The sequence below is a fragment of the Drosophila takahashii genome, chromosome 3R (genome assembly GCF_030179915.1).
Source record: "Drosophila takahashii strain IR98-3 E-12201 chromosome 3R, DtakHiC1v2, whole genome shotgun sequence".
In the NCBI taxonomy this organism is placed as follows: domain Eukaryota; kingdom Metazoa; phylum Arthropoda; class Insecta; order Diptera; family Drosophilidae; genus Drosophila; species Drosophila takahashii.
This window is the reverse complement of record NC_091681.1, coordinates 31876865-31898685: the sequence shown is the minus strand read 5'-3', so window position 1 is coordinate 31898685 and position 21821 is coordinate 31876865. Positions and strand designations below refer to the sequence as shown.

The window sequence follows — 21821 nt, the reverse complement described above, 5'->3', positions numbered from 1 at the left end:
CAAAAGGTCCAAAGACCAGACAGCGTGGCGACGACAATGACGACGGCAAACGTTTTCCAACAGCTGGAAAAAAGGGGTAACAACTACAATAAAACGGGGAACACGAGGCGGAAATTCCAAGAGAAAACTAGGAAGACGACTTGGGGATACCTTTGAATTTAGTTAAAGGAAACCAAAAGAAATATGTTTTGTGTATTTAAGGGAGTTTAACATGTCGTATACGTTATATTTAAACTGTGTTAATTATTAGCAGGGAAATCTAAAGAGAAGACTTGGAGATACTTTTGAATTTAGTTTTAGGAAACAAAAAAAATATATTTTGTGCTTTCTTTATTTTTTTTGAAAATTTAAAAAGTTTTTTTTATTAAAGTTATAAGTATTATTTAGTTTTTCTTAATATTTTAATTAAAAATCCTACCGATTATACAATTAACTACCCTTTATCTGCATAGTTAAGGGAAAAACGCTTTCTGGCAGCCAAAAGTCAAAAACTAACTGCCTTTTGTTTGAGACCAATGCGCCATGTGTCCTTTACGTTTAGGAGTTTGTTGCTCTGTGTTCAACGTCCGTGTATGCGTGTGTGTGTAAGGATCTCCTGGTGTGTGTGTGCGTGACTCCTGCCCTCTGGGTTTTTGTCTCATTGCACGCTCTACGATTTAACCTTTTTTCTCCCCTTGGCCATATTGTTGCTGGCCATTTTCTTGTTCCCGTTTGCGATGGCCGTTGTTATTGTTACGAGTATTGTTGTTGTCGTGCGAGCATAAATAATTCAGCACACACACACAGACAGACAGACAGAGGAAGTTTTGGACACCGATACAGTTGGCCTTTCATTGTAGCCTTTTGGCTTTTTTCATGCCTACTTTTATGGCGCTTTTGTTAAACAAAAGAAAAGCCAATTGTTGACAGAAAGAGAGAGAGAGAGAGGAAGTTGGCTAAGTGATTTGATGACTGCTTCGATTTTGGCTTTTTATTTAATTAAGATATCTTTTTGTAACAGGCTAGGTGTATTAGTACATTATGTAACATGCTGTTTGTATTATTTAGTTGTATTTAGCTTTAGTTGTAATATTAATAATTATTGTTGTTATACCTAAGTATATATGAAAAGGGCAGATTTCAGTAATCTACTCTGGTAACACTATTTCGATATCGGGAGAGCGGACCTCTCTCTCGAGAGAGCCTAAAACGGGGGTTGAAAGAGAGTTGCCTGCGAGCAATCAGTCAGTTCGATTTGAGAGATCAACCGAGAGTGAACTTTAAAAATAAAGACTTGTAAAATCAAGAAAATACATCCTGATACATTTTTATATTTTATATATATGGTCAACTTCAATCTGAAACTAACAAAAGTCATGTTTTCAATTTCTCTTTTAATTAAACAAACTCAACTAGCAATCTTAAATTTATCATATGTAGGCAAACATGTTTTTTATAATGCTTGGAAACTCTTTAAGCTGCTTGTGGAATTTTTCCTAGATGGGCGAAAAATAAAAGAGAATTCATTTTAACATTTTTGAAATACTTGGTGAAATTCGTCCAAAGTTGCCAACCAACCAACTTGGCTGCCACATAAATTTCTGCCAGTTTTTCGCCTTATGATTTATACACTCGAACATGGAGGCAGCACCTTCCCTTCCGCTTTTCCCGCCCGACGCTCCTGTTCTACATGGCAATTATTTGGAAGCCAGTTTTTGGAACTCGCCACCCACACACATACTCGCCTAAGCGATTTCTCAATTTGCATATGTTTCACACACACACACGCTCGCACTCTGAAGGACTCTCCTGCTCTCCTGTTCTCGCTCACTCTCTCGTGAGACCCTTGAGTTGGCCAGGCTGTGGCAGTCAATTTGTTAAATAAATTGAATTATGTTACAGTTTCGCCATTTTTGTTCTTTTTCGGGTCTCTTGTTTCGGTACTCGAGTTGACCTTTTTTTTTGGGGAAGGTTGGGGAAATCTAATAGATTTACATATGCGACAAGTTTGATGACCAAATTCGAAACGATATCTCCGGGGGCTTCATCGTGCTATAGCGAATTTATAACTAATTAAAAAGTTACCCTTGGGAGCAATTCCTTTTCGAAAGCCCCAGAACCGGAAACAAATAAACGAAAGAGTAAAACCAACAGAAAGCGGAAATTCTTATCGTTCAAATAATTCATTTTGCAAGAAAAAATAATTTTTGGGGAAAGCCAAAAAAATAAAACGGAAACTGGGGCCCGTCCCAAAATAAATATCCAGAGATATTAAAATTCTGGCAAACCATTTTTGTGTGAATGCCCCTTCACCACCACTCGCGGCTTTTTCTTCGTAAGCCAACACATGCAGAGCATAATTAATAATGAGAACAGCAGCAGCGTTACGTAGTAGCAGGAAAGCGAAGCAGAAAGCGGAAATCCAATTAACATTTTTTCGGTTACTTCCGTTTCCTGTCCAAATTTAATTCTGGGAATTTCACGAAACACAACAGAGAGTAACAAAATTAATTAAATTGTATTTTTTTTGCGTCGGGCGCACAACGTGTGGTATACTTAATGTTCTAGGATTTTAGTGCATAGGGGTGATGGGTCGTAAAATCTCTATCCTATCCCCATTCTTTCCCCCAAAGCGATAAAGCCAATTGACAAACTTGGTCCACGTTGTCGTCTTCCATTTTTTATCACCACTCCAGGGCTATTAACGCTTCATGGGCCGCTTGCAAGTAAGGTTTGACTAATTAGATTTGTTGGCAAGTATATGGTATATTTACTTATATGAGGGGGTAGTCAAGTGTCTAGGCCACCCAATTGCGCACATAAAACGTAAGCGTAATAAACCTTTATATCAGTTTTTGTTCCTTTCCCTTCACTTTTGGCTGACTTTGGGGAAAGTGAAAGCATCGCTAATGGAAATTAATGTATGGCCAAGGAAGAAAAGCTGAGTGTCTGTGTGGCATAGTGGCATAGTTAGAAGTTGGCTAGGAAAGGCCGTAAATGTTGGACAGTTCAGTTAACTAGGCATATTCGTAAGTTACTTAATTAAGTTTCACGTGAAGTTGCCGCAACAAGTTGTGTTATGGAGAAATTTTCCGTGTCCTTGGAAAAGCTAAACGTTTCGAAAGTTTCCTTCTTAATTAAAGGTTTTATGAGTTTTATTATTTTGACAGTTCCAAGAAAAAATGTTCCAATAAATGAAGAAAACAAAAATTATACACCCAGAAAACAAAATGGACTAAAAAGGGGCCTAATTACCTAAAATTTTAGGAAATATGGCCAGAAAAACGCGCCAAGGCCATGCATTACCTAAAATGTTGTCCATGTGGACTATATTTTGTACGCAGTCTTGAATTTATTTCTGGTAATGGTTACCTAAAAAAATGGCTAGTGGACTAGATTTTTAGGTCAGAATTACCTAAATATTAGGTATTTAAAAAAAAGCTAGGATTTTTACTATTGATAGTAACATATTTGATTATTTTAATTGCTTATATTGTATTATTCGGAAAAGCAAATATTTTATCTTTCTGAAAAAACAATCACTTTATTTTGTCCTCGGTGGGAATCGATCCCGGGTCTTCTGCGCGAGAGTCCAATAGGCTAGCCTCTGGTCTACGGAACTACTTAAAGGCCCTGCGGCAAAACCAAAGCCTGCTTCAAGGGGCTCAGGCGAATTCTATTTTTAGAATAGGGCACTATTACCTTAAAAGTAGGAAAATAGTCCACGTAGGTATTGATTTTATATATTGAAACTTTTCCATCACTAGCTTTAAGAAAAGTCTAAAAAATTTTTTAACATTAAACTTAAAAAACCGAATAATTTGTTTATTAATATTAGGGACCAATATTTGTATTAAGTTGTGAGTGATAATCGACTTTAAATTATTCCTAAATTTTAGGTCTTATGGACCAATTTGAAGGTTACGATGGCCTATAAAAATCTCTTTAGCTTTACCTAAAAAGTAGGAACATAGTCCACATGCTAATATTTTTAGGTAACCCATTACCTAAATCTGAAATTTTAGTCTATTTAAATTTTTTAGGTCATACGTTACCTAAAAAATAGTCCCACATTTCTCTGGGTGTAGGAGTAAAATTAAAAGAAAATGTTTTTCTAATTCATAGCACTTCCATTAAAGAAGAAAATAAGTATCCATTTAGCGGAAAAATCATAATATTTTCAAAATATATACTTTTCATTTTTATAGCACTTGGTTATGGTTGTGAATTTTTAAACTAGGCAAAGATTCGCTATTGATTCAACATGCTTGCTTTATTTATTCTTTTGTGAGAGGTCTTCATCCACCTATAATACCAACCAAAGCTAGCCACACAATTCCCCCTTGATATGTTTACCTTTCATCGAATGCACCATGAAATCCAACTGCCCCCCAGAAAAATAACCGTCGAAAAAAATACAGAACAGACCGGATCAGAAAAGAGGAGAACCACCAGAAGAGCAGGGCTGTTAAAACCGCTGTTGAAAAGCGACTTTCAATTAATATACAGTCGAGGAGGAGAGAAAAATTCGCAGACATTTTCCCACACTCACATTCCGCCGCTTTCGGCGGCTCAATTCGGTGAACCTTAACGGGCAATAACGAGCAAAAGCCACAGGCCAAACACGCACTTGTATATGGGGCTATGCACTGCGAGAAAAATATAAATGAATTCTATAATTAAAAATTTGTTCAAAAATTTTATGTGTTAAATGTGAAGTTAGCTAAGCTTTTAGTTGCCGCTCGATAACTTAATACCTACGAGATATTTTTCTAAAAGTCCCTTAATATTTCAAGTGCATTATTCTCCCTCTTTAGTGGCCAATCACACTTTTTTGTTTAATACCCAGCAGACATTTTTAAAAATACATTCAATGAGCAGCGGAATGAAAAAAGACTTTGTCTCGCCCTCACACGCACTCTTCTTGACCCGTGGGACTCGTAAATTGTGCAATTTCTTCATTGTTGCTAATTTATATGACACGCCAGAGTGCCGGCGAGCATTAAACAGAGAGGGCAATAGAGTGAGCGAGCGAGAAGGAGAGGAGAAGGAGGATCAGCAGGACGACGAGCGCTAATCCAAAGCAAATAATGCGTTGCATGGCGTCAGGCGTCGAGCCAAAATTGTTTCATGGCCAAAAGTCAGTCGGAAAAGAGGAGAAACGGAAACAGGAGAATACAAGTGAGAGTGGGTGGATACAAAACAAGCAAAAAAAAAAAGAGAAAAGCCAACCAAACAAAAGGAAATAAACCGAAGCACGTAACTTTTGGTTAACCAAATGGAATATGACGGCTCGGGTCGCTCTGACCCACTCAGCCAGCCAGAGGAGAGTGGAGATATGCCCCTATCCCCAGACACACACCCTCGACCTACCATCCTACCATCCTACAACCCAGCCGACCTGACTGTTGTGTTAGTTCAAATTACCTGAAAGTCCTTTTGGGCTTTTGAGTTGCTACACAGATACAGCTGCATGGAGCGCCGGATAGTAGACCACTGCAATTTGCTGATTTTTGCCAGAACTAGGAATATGAGATTCAAACATACACACATACAGGCTCTTAAGTGGAATTAGAGATAGGTGGTGCTAGATTTCGCTTTGTTTGAGGTACATTTAATGTTGCTCTCTGAATTGTGAATTTAGTTACGGTGACTTAATTGAAAGTAAAGGGAATACTTGAAGTAGAGATAATTATACATTTTGTATAGTTTTAGGAAACAATTTAAATGCATCAACAGGAAACAATATAAACAAGTGTTTATTGCTAAAGAAGGTTTTCTGCAAGCTTAGCTTAGCTTTAAACTAATAATTCCTTTAAATATTTAATTTTACTTTTCAAACACTTAATGTTTTTTATAAATAGGTCAATTTTTTTAACCTAGCTTTAAATAATTTATACAAAAATTAAACATAAAATTAAATTATAATGTTATTCAAAAATAAATTTATTTTTTTTTTATAGCATTAGTATGCGCAAACGGTTCTAAAAGTTTCGAAAGAATTTCGTAACTCCCCGAAGATTTCCAACAGCTTGTGTCTGTCGCTTAACCGCAATTATCCTGACCACTGAAACGCAGCCACGTATGACAAACTAATTACTAAGTAGGAGAAATCTAATAACTTTATGGCATTCGCTGGCTGCTCACTTTTTCCAAGTCAGTTGGTCGGACAATCCGCTTAGGTCCAGTGAAATTTAGTGTGAATTAAGGCATTTTTTATGCTACTTGTCTGTCTGATGAGAGAGAGGCTGAAAAAAAGTTAAGCAAAAAATGATGAAACTCATTTGGCCATTACATTCGGTGTGTGTGTGTGCATCTTTCCTCCTAATCCCGGACCAACTTTGTTGCAATATATCCAGCCAAGTTTTTGAGACAAAACGATGTGGAAGGAGCCAAGTTTTTTGCTGCCAGCTAGATGGATAGAAAAGATGTGTGGGGCAAAAAGCTGGCACATTGTATGCGAAATATATTTTGCATGGCGCCCATTTCTATGCTCAGCCGAAAGTTGAAAGAATATTTAGTGCCTGGCCATAAACTGAACAATTTGCTGTCAAATTATGCCTTTCAAAAGGCACAAGTTGCAGGAGGTAGGTACGAAGTGTCGTAAAAAGCGCATGAAACTGTGGCAAACACTTGGGGCAACACAGAAAGTATGCAACATTTTCGGGCATTTTTATGGCTGACAAAGGAAACAGTTGAGGACGAGGGGGGCAAAGCCAAGGAAGGACAGCCGGAAATGAGACGAAAACTGGACACGATGTTGCCAGCTATTTATTGAACAACAGAGGGACGGGGCAGGGGGCGTGGCAGGGGCAGGATCAGGAGCAGGAGCAGCTGCATCTGCAGAGAGGAGATGCACTTAACATGTGTGAAAAATGCGTTCAAGGCAAAAGCAGCCAGAGAAGCAAGCTTGGCCAGGTATTAGAGTGTGTCCTTCTTCTTTACTCTTTACACTTGAAGAAATTGATGCTTAGGTGAATACAAAAAGAAAAGCATTTTAAACATTAATGTAATAAAGTAATTTATAAGAATGTGGGCTAAATAAATTTTACTTTCGATATTTTGACAAAATTGATTCGATAATATCGATTTTTTTAAAGCAAAAACACACAATAAAATACAATACTGTCGATACTTTTTAAAGAATTTAAAAATCTCTTTGAAATGTCAAATAAAATATTTGCAACAACATATTTCAGACTCAGATATGATTTCAAAAATTTCTTTGAGTGCACTTCTTCTTACTGCTGCCTTGTTTTACCGCAACAAGGCGTTTATGTGTGTGTTTGGGGGTATTTCAGTTCTGTTGTGTTTCCTCGAGCTTCGTTCGCCTGGCAAATTGCCATAAAAAAATGTTTTCAAGCGCCACAAAATATGCAACACACACTTTGCACATGCACATTGCACTTGAGAGTGTGTGTGCTGCGTGTATGTGTGCCCCATAAACTGTGTTAAAATGTTGCGCATTGCATTTTCCTTCCGCGGATGGAACTTTTCGGTTTTGAATTAAACAACGCACGTATTTCACACCTGCCAAGCGGCAGCATCATTCGCTCAGGTGATGTGTGAGATCTGAAATGCGAGATGGAAGGCTGCATCAAAAGCTTTCGCCTTGGGGCAAACAAAACGCGTTTATCCATATGAGTGACTGGCAATTGTGAATACGCCTGCCTGAGTGATAAATGAGCGATAATTTGGCTTTGGGTGAGAGAGATGCGGGCAATGAATTTAAAGTGCCACCACATCTCAGATAACCCAATTAAACTGAACCTCAATTTAACCAGAAGAATTCAATTGGGCATTTAATGCTTTAAGCCAACTGTTTAACTCTTCCTGATTTATTTGCCAAACACTTCAAATTGCAAGTTTTCAAGTGTCGCGTCTTCAGGCTATTAACTGCCATCCTGCAAATTGAAATCCTTGTTAGCACACACACACGCACATGTCGTATTCACCTAACAACTGCAACTGGTTTTGTGGGGTTTTATTCCCCAGTTTTTGTTGCCTGCGATGGAATCGAGTGAAGTGAAGTACTATGAAATTGAGGCGTGGGACACAGAACCAACTGCTGCTACTCCGTTTTTCCCCTCTGGTTTTTCCTCTTGCACACGCACAACTTTCACTGATTGTTTAGACTGCCAACGCGTCGCCTCTAACTATGCAACAAATTGTTGATGCAGATGGTAAATGGGGGCAGAATCTCACTCCCACTTTTCCTCACTTTTTTGGCACTTGACTTGACAGTTCAGCCCTTTGCCCTGGCCCGTTCTTCACCCTTTTCACCTTCTTTACTGCAGCTTTACTTGTGTTTTAGTTTTCCCGAATAGGGGGCGAAAAACCCCAGAGAGTGTTGAGATCAGGCGTTCGGTTGGTTGGGCTAGCAGTTTGTATAGAGAGCAACCGCCAAAACCGAAAGCCGTTAACTCGAAGCGCCTGTGTTGTTGGTTTTGACAATGTTTTAAGTGCTTGTGTGGCAGCTTCCCTCGATTTTTGCTTCATTAAATTTCCCTTTTTTCACACAGATTTACCATATTCTATCTCTTTTCCACCCATTTGAAGCTTCCTCTTCCTTAAGTTTTCCACTCGCTGCGCCGCCTCGTCTTTGCTTATTTACGCAAACATAAATTTCCGGCTTGCTACCGGAAAACTTTACACATCATTCATTTTCGCCTATTTTTTCCGCATTCTCAGCCGTTCAAGAAGCTCACTTTCTGTTCAATTTTATTTCCGTCATTTTGAACTTTGTTTTTTTTTCGGAAGTAGCCAGGCAGATTTTCGCCTAGACAATAGGATAGATAAGCAGTGGAAACAGCGAAAAAGCTGATTATTAAATTTGCACTTGGAAAAAATTTGTATGAATTTTAAATTAATTAAAGTAAATTCATTTACTTCTTTTGAGAAAATGCAAAAATATTTTATGTTTTACATTTTACTTACTCTTTTTATACCCTTGCAGAGGGTATTATGATTTCAGTCAGAAGTTTGCAACGCAGTGAAGGAGACATTTCCGACCCCATAAAGTATATATATTCTTGATCAGCATCACAAGACGAGTCGATCTAGCCATGTCCGTCTGTCCGTCTGTCCGTCCGTCTGTCCGTCCGTCTGTCCGTCCGTTTCTACGCAAACTAGTCTCTCAGTTTTAAAGCTATCGGGATGAAACTTTCGTAAAAGTCGTATTTCTATTGCAGGTAGTATATATGTCGGAACCAACCGGATCGGACAACTATATCTTATAGCTCCCATAGGAAGGATCAAAAAAAAAAAAACGAAAAAAAATTCTAGCTCCGGTGTTTTTTGAAATTTTACCTTCTACTCTTGGGAATATTTTTTTTTATATATTTCTGAATTTCGATTTTTTTGTTATACCCTTGCAGAGGGTATTATGATTTCAGTCAGAAGTTTGCAACGCAGTGAAGGAGACATTTCCGACCCCATAAAGTATATATATTCTTGATCATCATCACAAGACGAGTCGATCTAGCCATGTCCGTCTGTCCGTCTGTCCGTCCGTCTGTCCGTCTGTCCGTCTGTCCGTCCGTTTCTACGCAAACTAGTCTCTCAGTTTTAAAGCTATCGGGATGAAACTTTCGTAAAAGTCGTATTTCTATTGCAGGTAGTATATATGTCGGAACCAACCGGATCGGACAACTATATCTTATAGCTCCCATAGGAAGGATCAAAAAAAAAAAACGAAAAAAAATTCTAGCTCCGGTGTTTTTTGAAATTTTACCTTCTACTCTTGGGAATATTTTTTTTTATATATTTCTGAATTTCGATTTTTTTGTTTTTTAAATCGGATCACTATATTATATAGCTGCCATAGGAACGGTCGAAAAATTAAATGGAAATTAATGGGAAAAAAATTATATCTTTGTTGGTTTCTATTACATTTCCTTCTACTCTGGGATATGACTATTTTAAAATATATCCGAATTTCGATTTTAATTTTTAAAAGATCGAACTACTATATCATATAGCTGTGATAGAAACGATCGAAAAATTAATGTGAAATAATAAGAAATTTAACATTTTTGCGATTTGTAAATTAATAGAATGATCTGCAAGGGTATATAAGCTTCGGCTTGCCGAAGCTAGCTTCCTTTCTTGTTTCAGTGTATTATTTAGGAACCCCATATGTACATGAGGTCCTGATTTTCTGTTATCGCTGTTGCCCAGAATTTACAAACTTTGTGGCAACATAAATCTAAACCTTTCTTTTGTTTCTTCAGTACATGATGTTTACTCTTGTTTTAAAAGACCAACAGTGTGGGTGGGCCATTGTTTGTGGAAAATTTAATTAGTGTATAAAAAATAATGGATCTGGATAAGGCGTGTATTGTGTTTTACCTATAGATTTTGATGACTCACTCCATAAATAATCTCATATTCCCTTGAAAGCATAGAATAGATAGAAATTATGGTTCCCCAATGGTTTCACAAGGAAAAAGTAAACATTTTCACTAGCTCGCATTTCTCCATTAGAAGGACACCACCCCCTGAAGGGCAAATTGATATTCGTACCTCACCACCCCCGAAGAAAAAAAGGAAAACAAATTTATATTTTCCTCTGGCGCTGCATTATTGGAAAAAGTTTTACCACTCTGCAGAAACTACCCCGAAATATGAAATTTGAAACAAAGAAGCAGAGAGGCGAAGCACCTCAACAAATTTTGATTAATGCATTTCAATAATAATTCTAACCCCCCTTTTCACTTTCATCTCTCGCAGCTGCCAATTCGCAATTTGTTTCGCATTTGCACTTTGATGGTTTCATTTTATGTTGCCAGTTGGGGTGTGGCAATGATGATTTGCAATACGAACAATAAGGGGAGAGTGCAATTGCTGAAATTTGTTGCAGACTTACTTGCGATTTCGGGCACAAAAGTTTTTCAATCATGACACGAGATTGAATCAGGCTGATTCTTAGATTCTTGAATTCCGGGAGACTGAAAAGAATGATTACAGAACTCTTTAACGCTTTGCAGCACACTTCCTTTTGATCCTGCGTCTGCCATCCATTAATTGTTCCTTTGTTGCCGAAAGTTTTTGGCCTTTCCTTCACTAACAATTACATTCTTTGCCATGCATAAGTTTAAAGTAATTTAACTTCTGACGAGCTTTTCCCTTGCACCAAAACAAGTAGAAATAAAAAAGGAACGCAAACTTGCCCGAACTCTTTTCTTTGTTCTTTTCGTTCTTAAGCGTTTTAAAATTGCAAGCAAAACTGTAAAAATTCCCAAAGTTCGTTGAAGTGTGAATTGATTTTTCAGGAAATAGTTTTCGGACAAAAAGTGGAAAAATATGATATTAATAAAATGAACTTTTTCCGATTAAAAGTAAAGTGAATATATTAAAAAGTAGACTACAACTTTTGGCTTAAAAAATATAAGTAAAAAATTAAACCCTTTTGGCAACCCTTCCCTTTAGCTAAAACAAATTGTTTTATAAGCTCTTTTGGACTACTTGGCGTGCTTTTAAGAGCGAAACTTATCATCGCTTCCCCTTGAAACCCCATTAGCTATTGTAGAAATTCGCTGAAAACACACTGAATTCCCATGGGCGGCAGCTGAAGTTGGTAAAACATCAGAGCAAAAAGCCCACTCAGACTAAAGTGCCGAGTGGGGGAGTCGAGTGGATACCTCAGATCCGAACATGCGTTATGCCATATAAATAGGGGGACCTATGACCTGCATTGACACGTGCTGGCAAGTCAGCCAACCCACTCCGCACTGTGTATTTATGATTATTGTTATTGTGCCGGCATATGTATGTATGAAAGCAATATAAATTCGCCACCCCGAACCCCTGCCATCCCCCTTCCCCCTTATTTTGCCCACCTGATGTTGTTTTTCCTGCTGTCGAAGTCAATTTGTGTCACGGCCCCATCGAAGGCGGCTACAAAAATAGTTTAAGTCGTGGGTGGGCAAAAGCCAAGGAAAAGTTGGAAAACAGTAGGGAAAAATGATCTTTAATATGTTATTCGTAAAAAAAAAAATAATTTAAATATTTTAGTTTCTTTAAATTTCTTAAAGCAATTTTCTATTTACAAGTCCGAAATTAATTTATGTTTAAACCTAACTATGGTTTTATGAAAACATTTTTAAGCAATTAAATGTGAAGAAAAAATTATATTGCTCTATAAAAATCAAGTAAAAAAAATTTTGTTTTTATCATTCAAAATGTTACAGAAAAATAAGGTAAAATAAGACCAGGAAAGTTAAGAACTCTTCTCTCAGTGAAAGGGGCAGCAGGAAATTCACTTCGAGTTATACAAGAACTAAAACCGGAATGCATTTTGAGTTCATCAGAGCTTTCATAACTCTGAACGAGGTTCAGGGAATTTCAATAGCAGCCGACAGAGATACCATTTTTCTTGTGGAAATTATTTGGTAAATTTCTCTACTGGCATTCGAGTTATTTATTCCTGACTCTAGCTGTTTTCTTCTTTTGCTTTCATTTGCACACTTGAATGCCGGGTAGATCTTACGTTTTTTTTCTTTTCACCTGGCATTTCTGACTTCAAGGTGCAATAATAGCTCACATATGCTCTGATTCCTCCAGAAATTTGCCACCGAGACCCCGCTTGAGACGACAGGTGTGTGTGGGTGGGTTAGCTTTGAGGCATTCAGCATTGCTCGAATATTTTCCCCATATTGCATAGCTTCGTTTTTGTGGAGCCGCTTGGGGTATAGATTGCATTCCTTTTGAGCGCCTTTAATGAGAGCAAACTGCAGGGGAAAGCGATGCGAAACCAATTACCATCCAACGAATCCAAGACAAAAACCCCGACGAGAAGGGGCTAAACCTAATTTCAATCAATTTGGCCTAACAAGCGACAGATTGCCAACCTAACGAATCAATTTGATTTCCCAAAGAGACAAAAGAACTCGATGACGAACGACGAACGATGGCAAACGGCAACAAATTTCGCATTTCATTACAAAACTAAAAGGCAGTGCCGGAAAGATGCGGGCACCAAAGGGTTAAGGGGAGGAGGAGGAGCAGCTAAATTGATTTCGGCTAAAGTTCGGGAATTGCAGATCCCAAAATCGGCGGGGGAACCAAAGCAGCAGGAGCAGCAGCAGTGCCAAGTGGCATCATTACTCAAGCAAATGGGACCATCATCAGTCGATGGCCGGCAAAGTTTGAGTCAGCCAGACAACAAGTGCAATCAATTTTCGACAAAGGGCAATGCAATGCAATGCAACTACATCCATTTCCATTCGCATTTCCCTGCCTGCTTCACCCCCCGAACCCGCCCATTAACCCTTAATCCGCTCGCTCATCTGCATACAACTGCCTCGTGCCGCAAATGCTGATGCCGGCACTTGAAATGCAAAAATATTTGGAAATTCCTCGATTGCATTTGGAGCGCAGTGTGCCTTCTTGTTCCATTCGAACAACAGGAGCAGGAGCAGCAGCAGCAGATATCTTCAATGAAGCTGTGAATGCAATCCGAGTGCGGTTAATGAGCCTCTGCTGAGTCTCAAAAATGAACCCCTTGAACTGGGTAAGTTCTTCGCTACATAATACTCCATCAGAGCAGCACTGGGCCTTTGTTCATTATCCGTTGCAGGTGCTGCATTTCTGGCCTGTGGTTTTCGGTTCGAACAATTTGATGATTGCATTGTCTTCGTTTTTGGGTTAAAGATCAGCCAACTGAAAATAGAAACACTTTAAGGAGCTTCCAAATATGTGCATCTTTAAGAAGTTATTGAAGATCTTAATAAAAAAAAGATCTAATTTTCAAAAACTGGAAATCTTTTATGATTTTTTTTAATAAAGAGATACTAATGTTAAAATAAAAATAATATAAATAAAAATCTTTTGCTTTAAAAATAGATTTAATTATCCCTTTTGTAAACAAAAAATGTATTTATTCTGAGTATTCAAAATGCTGATCAAATATTCCTCTACCGAAAGCAATCTGTCAATTCCCTACCCATATTAAATTCTCTACTTTAGTTAATCTCCTTTTGTGGCCCAATTAAAAAAAGAGAACACATTGCAATTATTACTCTTTTTTGGGCCATTTTTGGTCAGATATGCGACCGAAAAAAGGGCGAAAGTCCTGGGTTCCTCTTTGCTCTCCTTCGAAAGCCAATAAATTTCATTTGCTGTGTCCCGGCTGTTTGCCAAAGGACATGCAGGTTTACCCAAGACGGGCAAAATGACCAAGGCGACCCTCGCTGCTTCCTTTTTTTTTTTATTAAACAGCCAGCTCACGTCGCTCCTCTTTCCGCCAACTGGCCCCGAAATGCAAATGGAGGCCTTTTATTGGGCCTTGCTTTCTCGCCAAATAAGGAATCCGCTTTTAAAATGAAACTCTTTTTCGGAATCAGTGCTCCTCTGCTGCCCACTGAAAGTGATTCGTCAAATTCCGCACTGCCATATATTACAGGCGAATATTTTTCGAAAAAGAAAAAAGAAATGGAAAAAAGAGGGATTCGAATGTCGTTTGTTTACTCGACTGCCAGCTGAGCCGGCTCTTGTGTTTTGTTCAACAACTTTTTGAGAGAAGTGGCCACTCGGCGGCCATTCATTCATCTAGAGCGAAGCTGATGCGTCTTTCCGTTGGCCCATCCGCTTGGAAATCTGATTTAAGGGCATCGACGAGGGATTAAATGCACCTTTTGATCACTTAACAGCTGCCATGAATAGTAATGTCTGTTATTGTCAATTCATTTCGAAATTCGAATATTAATTTTCACCCTGACAACCACCGGTAAATAGTAAAATGATTCGATCGGATTGGAGACAACTGAATGGCATCAATTAAAATAAAACACATTTGTTGCCACTGGATGATGGGTGGTGCTACCGTTTCAGTGTCATTAATATTCCGCAGCCACGCTTTGCCGCATAATTTAATGCCAAAAACGATATTTATATTTTCAATTAATTTCGAACAATAAATTGAGGTAAGCGGCGGGAGGTCGGTCTGTACGATTTACCTAGTAAAATTCATACAATTAAATTTTCGCATTCATTTAAGAAAGATTTCGCTTGCAACTGAAATGTTAATCACGAGAGTGGTTAATCGATAATCGAATGCAGTGAAATTACATTTCGTATGCAATGAATGGCAGAGTTTTAACTGCACAGGCCAACAAAATTTTTATAGCTTACTAATTCTCGATATTTAATATGTGTTTTCCCTTAAAATCATCGATATTATCGAATCAATGTTGTGAAATATCGAAAACATCGATCATTTTCAACCTCTACTTTCTTCATTCCAATAAAATGAGTTTAATGTAATAAATTCCTGTTGTTAACTTAGAAGGCAATTTTTCCTCAATGTTTTTTGAAACCCAAAACTGCCACATCATTTGCAATAAAATATCCTGCCATCTCCATTAAGACATTTTGTAGTTTGAGGCTAAGGTTGAATCGAAGGCTCTGCAAAGGGTAAGTGTCTTGGCAATCTCATGTTGTATCTATCAACCCCCGTAAGATAGAGATTTGCGAAAAGATATGTATTGCTCCCCCAATTGCTATAAATGCCGTAAAAATCATAAGCACAAAAGAGTCAGGCAGGAATTTACAACAGCTGATCTCGGGCTTTATTACATTTTTCCTATGTACGCTACCCTCGCAGGCCAGATTCGGTTTTGTATCCAACATTTAGCTACCCACAGGGGACAGTTTCGGCAATCCAAGGGTTGGCAAGGTTCGCCCACCTGATTGAAAGTGCAAAAATAAGAGAAAAAATGCCAGGGAAAACCACCGTGCTATAGTTACAATCTCTCCCATGGAAACAATTATGTATTTTCGGGGTCCAAGAGATTTCCCTTTTCGACCGGGGGTAGATTTTCCTTGGCCAGCCCTCCGGGTGTCCTGTATCACCTTATAGAAAGCTGGCATATGCAGGACGTGGGAGTGCTTTCGACTTTTGTTTATCCACCCATAAGTGTATCCCCGAGCTACTACCCATTTCAGACTTAATGCACGGAGGGATCATAATGAGGTTTGACCTATACATACTATGATTTTTCCAAAGGGAGGAAAGAAAATACACCGAAAGGCAAATAAAAAATCATAAATATGCAATGTAAAGTGCGTGGAGCCAAGTGAGCACAACTTTGGTGGTCTGACCCGCAATTGTTTGTCGCAAATTGTCGCCATTTTCTATAAATATTTTAACAAAAGGCAAAAGCAAGGCAAGGCAAGGAAAGCCCACAGTGAGCACCCGGAAAAACATGTTCGCTTTTTATGGCATCGTTGTGCTGATGAGGGAAACAAAAGCCAGGTATCCAATATACATATGCAAATAGCAACGTTGGGCGCCAAATGATTGGACAAACAGCTCGACATGGTTGGGGGATTTCCATATGAGATGGTAGACGACGAGAGTGCTTTTGGAAACCGAACATAAAAGATTTGATAGCCATTAACATTTGTTGGCTAAAAACTTAAAGTTTTGTATGTCCTATAACCATGTCCAAATATAAAATAAGTATTAAAATGTTTCTTTATTTTATAAAATCAATATTTGGTTTTCTCTTTCGAAAGCCTGATTCTTTTGTGATTATCTGATATTAAAAAGAGGTAAAAGCTGTTTTCCCCAACCGTACAGCAAAGTTTATTTGTGACTGACCTTTGTTATTTTAATTTCAGCTTTTTTCAATTACTTATTTAAAAAATGTCGAGGGCATAAAAGAAGGATCAAGTGACAAACAATGAACGTAAATATATGGTGATGGAAAAAGCCTACAAAAAAATTGGTAAATCCCCATATTTTTTCTCGGAATGATGCTTTAACCTATTCGGACGGGGGATCCCCCGTAGACTTTTGCCTCCTCCTTTTTCGCTGCTTCTGACATCTTTCACAGCTCCTGTGTGACAGTTTACAGCTCTCGTAGTTTCTACCTGAACCCATGAGCTTCGGGGCGCCGCTGGTCCCTGCACCTGTCATCACTTTTAACACTGTGTAATATTTTCCACCATACACAACCGGGGAAATCTCACACAACCCCAAGCATCCGACTTTCTTCGCCCCGCCCACTTAATTGAAAATCCAAACTGCATTTCCTTCTTTTCGCGGTGGTGTTGGTGGTTAGTGCTTGTGTGTGTGTGCTAAATTAATTAGCAGCTAATGAAAAGGGGCACATATTTATACAGGGCTGCTTCCTGTCTGGCTGTCACCAGGTGCTCTGGTCCTCTGGTTCTCCTCTTCCTGATGGCGTTTGTGGCATTCCATCGCTTGTTGCCTCCAGGCCTCCATTTGCGATGGTGAAAAATTAACCATTTTCATTGGCAATTGAGCAGATTGAGCGTTTTTCTAAATACACAGAGGAAAATCATAACGAAAATTTTAAAACCAGGCTACAATATTTTTTAGCATTTTGAAACCGAGTTCCTTATAATTTAAATATTTTATTGTGCTTACATTTAAAAGGATATTAAAGTTTTCTCGAATATATTTTAATTTTCCATTTTTGTTGGCACTTTTCCTTCGTGTATGTATTAATTTACAACCACACACAACTCACATAGCTGCCAATGGCGAAGCCAATGTCCCTGTTTTCTACTACGCTCGTTTTTTTCCCTCGCTCGAAACAGCCATTTATCAGGGGGCCCCCGAGGTGGCTGCTGCACCCCGAGTTGATTAATTAAATTGTTGACAATTTTAAAAGCTGCCATGGAGAGGGCATTATTCACAGCTTAACATATCCTCCTTCGCCTCTAACCAGGATTCGCAGTGCCATTGCCTCGTTGCCTCCTCGCCCTCAATTTGTTAGCTGGAAACGTTTGCCATGCTTTTATTGCTTTTTTGTGTCAACGTCTGCTGTTTGTTGTCGATAAATGCACTAGAAAATTAGCTGCCTGCGGTTAAGATCGCTCAGCTTGTCTGTAATAAAGATATGGAATTTAATTTGTTCATAAAAGCAAATTGAAAATTTCCAAACTTTGTTGTTATGGATGGTATATTATTTACATTAATGTTAAATAAACTAAAGAAAAGATTTCTAAAAAATATCTACTTAACTTCCCTTTCTTCATCACCTAAGCTTAATGAAACCCGGGGGTCCTTTGTGTTTCATAAGTCAATTTTAATTGAAACCGCAACCAAACAATTAAAACTAAGCCAATAGCCAGTCCAGCCCTCACTGGAAATATACATTTTGTTTTTCCATTTTTTATTTTTACAAAAATATTCACATATACCCAGGAGACTGCGTGTTTGCGTGCGTGGGCGAGGTATTAACTTAACTTTTCCACCCAACTCAATTAAAATGTTAGACAAAATTGCATATGCACAAGAGCAGGCAGCAAGTAAACAAATCTAAGTGTATATGTGTGTGTGCTGCATAAATTAATAAACTTGATAGTGGAGGAGCAGGGGGAATGGGGAGTTGAAGGGGGCGTGGCACCACTCGTCGGGCATAAAAACTAAACGAGCTTTGAGCGCTGGGCGACACGTACGCAGAGAGTAGCAGCAATTAAAATTTTACTAGTTGCCCAGCCGTGCCAAGGGGTTTAAGGGTTGGGGATGGGGGTTAAGGGTAGTAGGTCTGTCGACACATATGCCTCTCCTATCATCCTGTGCCATTCAACTGCTCGAATTTTACGACAAACACTAGCAAACATACTGGGCGAAGGACCAACTGTCGTGCTCCCATTTACACTTTGTTTGGAGTTTGGAGATTTGAAATAACCATTTAGAAAAATACCACTTTGAAATTAGATATTTAAATAAAAACACTTAAAATCGGCATATTGATGATTTTAATTTTAATCTAAGGGCTTAAAAAAAATGCATTATTTTGTAAATAAATAAAAATAAATTATTGAATAAATGTGATATACGATTATATCAATTTTTAAATATTTAACATCTCTTAAAACCATAATTTTAAACAAGATTGAAGTATTAACAAAATCAGGGTAATAAAATATCCCTTTGAAAGTGAAAAGTGGAACACGTTAAAAAGAAAAGACGGTGTGAGAAAAAGGGAACCGGAAGGAGAAAGCCGCTTCCGCTGTTTTGCCAAATCGACAGCGACATCCTGCTGTGGGCATAAATAAATTGTGTTGCATACTTTTATGCGTTTACCTGAGGTTCTGGTTCCAAACTTTGTGCTGGTGTTGGCACAGCCCTTAATGATGCATGTTTGTGTAGGATGGGGTTTTAGTTACGGTTAAAAGGTCCACAGAAACACGCTTACAATTAAGCACCAGTCATGTGCAAGTTTTTGGTCACACAAGATTATTCTCGGCCGTAGTTGAGCTAAGAGAAATGCACCAGGAATGCATCATATTCACTTCTCGAAATTGGTTGAATTTCTGCGGCAAACCAGAACAATGTCACCCAACTTTATGGCCCAGTAGCTGCCATAAGTAATTCTATCAACGCTTCTGCACAACTAATTGTAATTGTAATTGCAAAATAGTTCGACTCACACACAGTCGGCTTTTGTGCAGCCCTTAAATTGTAATTTGCCAAAGAATTTAGCACAATGAAATTCAATTAACAACAAAGTACAAAGACACACACACACACAGTTAACAAAACTGCGGCAAAATTCCTGCCACTATTTTATCTCGCCTGCACATAGACGGTGAAGTGAGGAAGTGAGAGAGCAGATGGTGGGGGAGAGAGACAGGGACAGCAGCAGCTTATGCCATGCGTCACTAAATCAGAACAATTTTGCACAAATTTCAAAAATAATAAATGCCCATTTTAATTACTCTCACGCTCCCTTTTGAGGATAATGTGCACTGTGTGTACTCGGGATTTCTACACATGAGCGAAATATGGTTTTAAAATTGAGGAAATATTTTAATTGCTTTTTAAAATAACAATTAAATGATTGAAAACTACATAATGATTTTTTATGAATATTATCTAGGGTTTTAAAAATAGAAAAAACAAGTAAATAAAAAAATTAATAAAAAAAAATAAATAAATAAAAAAATATAAAAAAATTACTTTCTGTATATTCGGCTTCTATATTTTATTAACTCTTGGTTGTTTAATATTCATAGACGTAATCGCCTTTACAATACAAATAATATTCATGTAAATAGTATTAATGTAACCCCGACTAACGATCGATTTCGCCAAAGACAATATCGAGCGATCCAATAATGGCCACAATATCGGCCAACATGTGGGCGGGTGCCAACTTGGCCATTAGAGCTAGGTGAGCATAGGATGCTGGACGGATTTTGCAGCGATAGGGACGCGTTGAGCCATCGGAGATGAGATAAACGCCAAACTCGCCCTTGGGCGACTCCACGGCAGTGTAAGTCTCACCGGGTGGCACATAGAAACCCTGCGAGAAGTGCTTGAAGTGGTGGATCAGATCCTCCATGCCCTCCTTCATCTTGCGCCTCTGCGGCGGACAGATCTTGAGATCGTCCACCTTGATCTCACCCGGTGGCATGCAGTCGATGCACTGTTTAATGATACCCACCGATTCGCGCATCTCACGCATTCGCACCAGATAGCGATCGTAGCAATCGCCATTCGAACCCACAACCACATCGAACTCCATCTCATCGTAGGCATCGTAGGGCTGTTGCTTTCGCAGATCCCACTTGACGCCAGTGGCCCGCAAAACGGGTCCAGTGCATCCGCAATTCAAGGCATCGTGCGCTGAAATTGCGCCAATGCCAATATTACGCATACGCCAGATGCGATTGTCGGTGACCACATCCTCCACCTCATCCAGGCGATCGCTAAACTGATTGATAAACTGATAGAGATCGTGGAGGAAACCGAGTGGTATATCCGAGGCCACGCCCCCCGGACGAATGTAGGCGGCATGCAGGCGAGCTCCCGATGCGCGTTCCGAAAATTCATATAGCTTCTCGCGCTCCTCGAATAGCCAAAATAACGGGGTTATAGCCCCACAATCGAGAACCGACGAAGCTATGGCCATGGTGTGATTCGTAAGCCTCATAATCTCCGAGAACATGGTCCTTATATACTTGGCCCGGCGCGGAACCTCCACATTCAGCAACTTCTCCACTGCCAAAGCATAAGCCAACTCATTGGCCATGCAGGAAACATAATCCAAACGATCGAAATAGGGCAAAGCCTGCATATAGGTCTTGTACTCTATGAGTTTCTCGGTGCCGCGGTGCAATAATCCTATATGTGGATCGGCCCTGAGTACCGTTTCATTATCCAGCTCCAAGATCATGCGCAATACTCCATGGGCCGCCGGATGGGCGGGACCAAAGTTAATGAACTTGGTGCGAAAAGTGCGATCGACGGGTGGCTTCTGCTTGCCCGTCATATTCGGTCGACGTTTCCACTCGTCACCTTCGGGGAACCTGACCACATATTGCGCTTCGCTGTAAAACTCGGGATCTGGATACCAGAAATGCGAGTCATATGGCTCGTAGGGCGGCCCAGGCGGATAGAGTTCATCCCAACTGGGATCGCACTCCGGCTTGGCTTTGGGCTCCTCGGGACAGGCTTTAAAATATGATCTTAAAAATATATAATCTATTAGATTATGGGATGCCTTACCTTCTTTGTTCGATGAAAACATGCGGCGATTGAAGAGTTTACCCAAATTCGGTGTCTTGAAACTGGACTTTAGGCCCTCCACGCTGAGATACTTCTCACTAAAACGGTTTTTGTACGCCTGAAAACGACGAATTTCGTTGGGTGTGAAAAGCTTGTCCGCCAGCTTACGAATTCCTTGCATTCCGCCAGACATTATTATAGTAATTGTTGGAGGTATAAAGAAATATTTGGTTTTTATATAACTAGTTGGAAAAATTAAAAATCGAATCTAAAGTAGAATTCTCGATTTTTTGAGATGCTAAGTTCAGAGACTACTGCCTAAATACCAAAATAACCCATTTATTCCCTTCTT

The 21821-nt window shown here is 39.0% G+C and overlaps 2 protein-coding genes across 5 annotated transcripts in view; one reads left to right on the top strand and one right to left on the bottom strand.

Annotated features, from left to right (window-relative positions):
- Nucleotides 1-21821, top strand: part of Fur1 (Furin 1) — a 150300-nt gene that overhangs the window by 115739 nt on the left and 12740 nt on the right. The window lies entirely within an intron of this gene.
- Nucleotides 19929-21748, bottom strand: ND-49L (NADH dehydrogenase (ubiquinone) 49 kDa subunit-like). Its single transcript, XM_070217435.1, has 2 exons — nt 21470-21748; nt 19929-21415 (listed from the first exon to the last, which is right to left on the bottom strand). The coding sequence occupies exons 1-2, from the start codon at nt 21660-21662 to the stop codon at nt 20034-20036; spliced, it is 1575 nt and encodes a 524-aa protein (XP_070073536.1). The 5' UTR covers nt 21663-21748; the 3' UTR covers nt 19929-20033.

Coding starts and splice junctions, on each gene's coding strand:
- ND-49L (XM_070217435.1), bottom strand. CDS start 21,662: ATGTCTGGCGGAATGCAAGGAATTCGTAAGCTGGCGGACAAGCTTTTC. Junction 21,416..21,469: donor GTTTTCATCGAACAAAGAAG/GTAAGGCATCCC, acceptor CATATTTTAAAG/CCTGTCCCGAGGAGCCCAAA.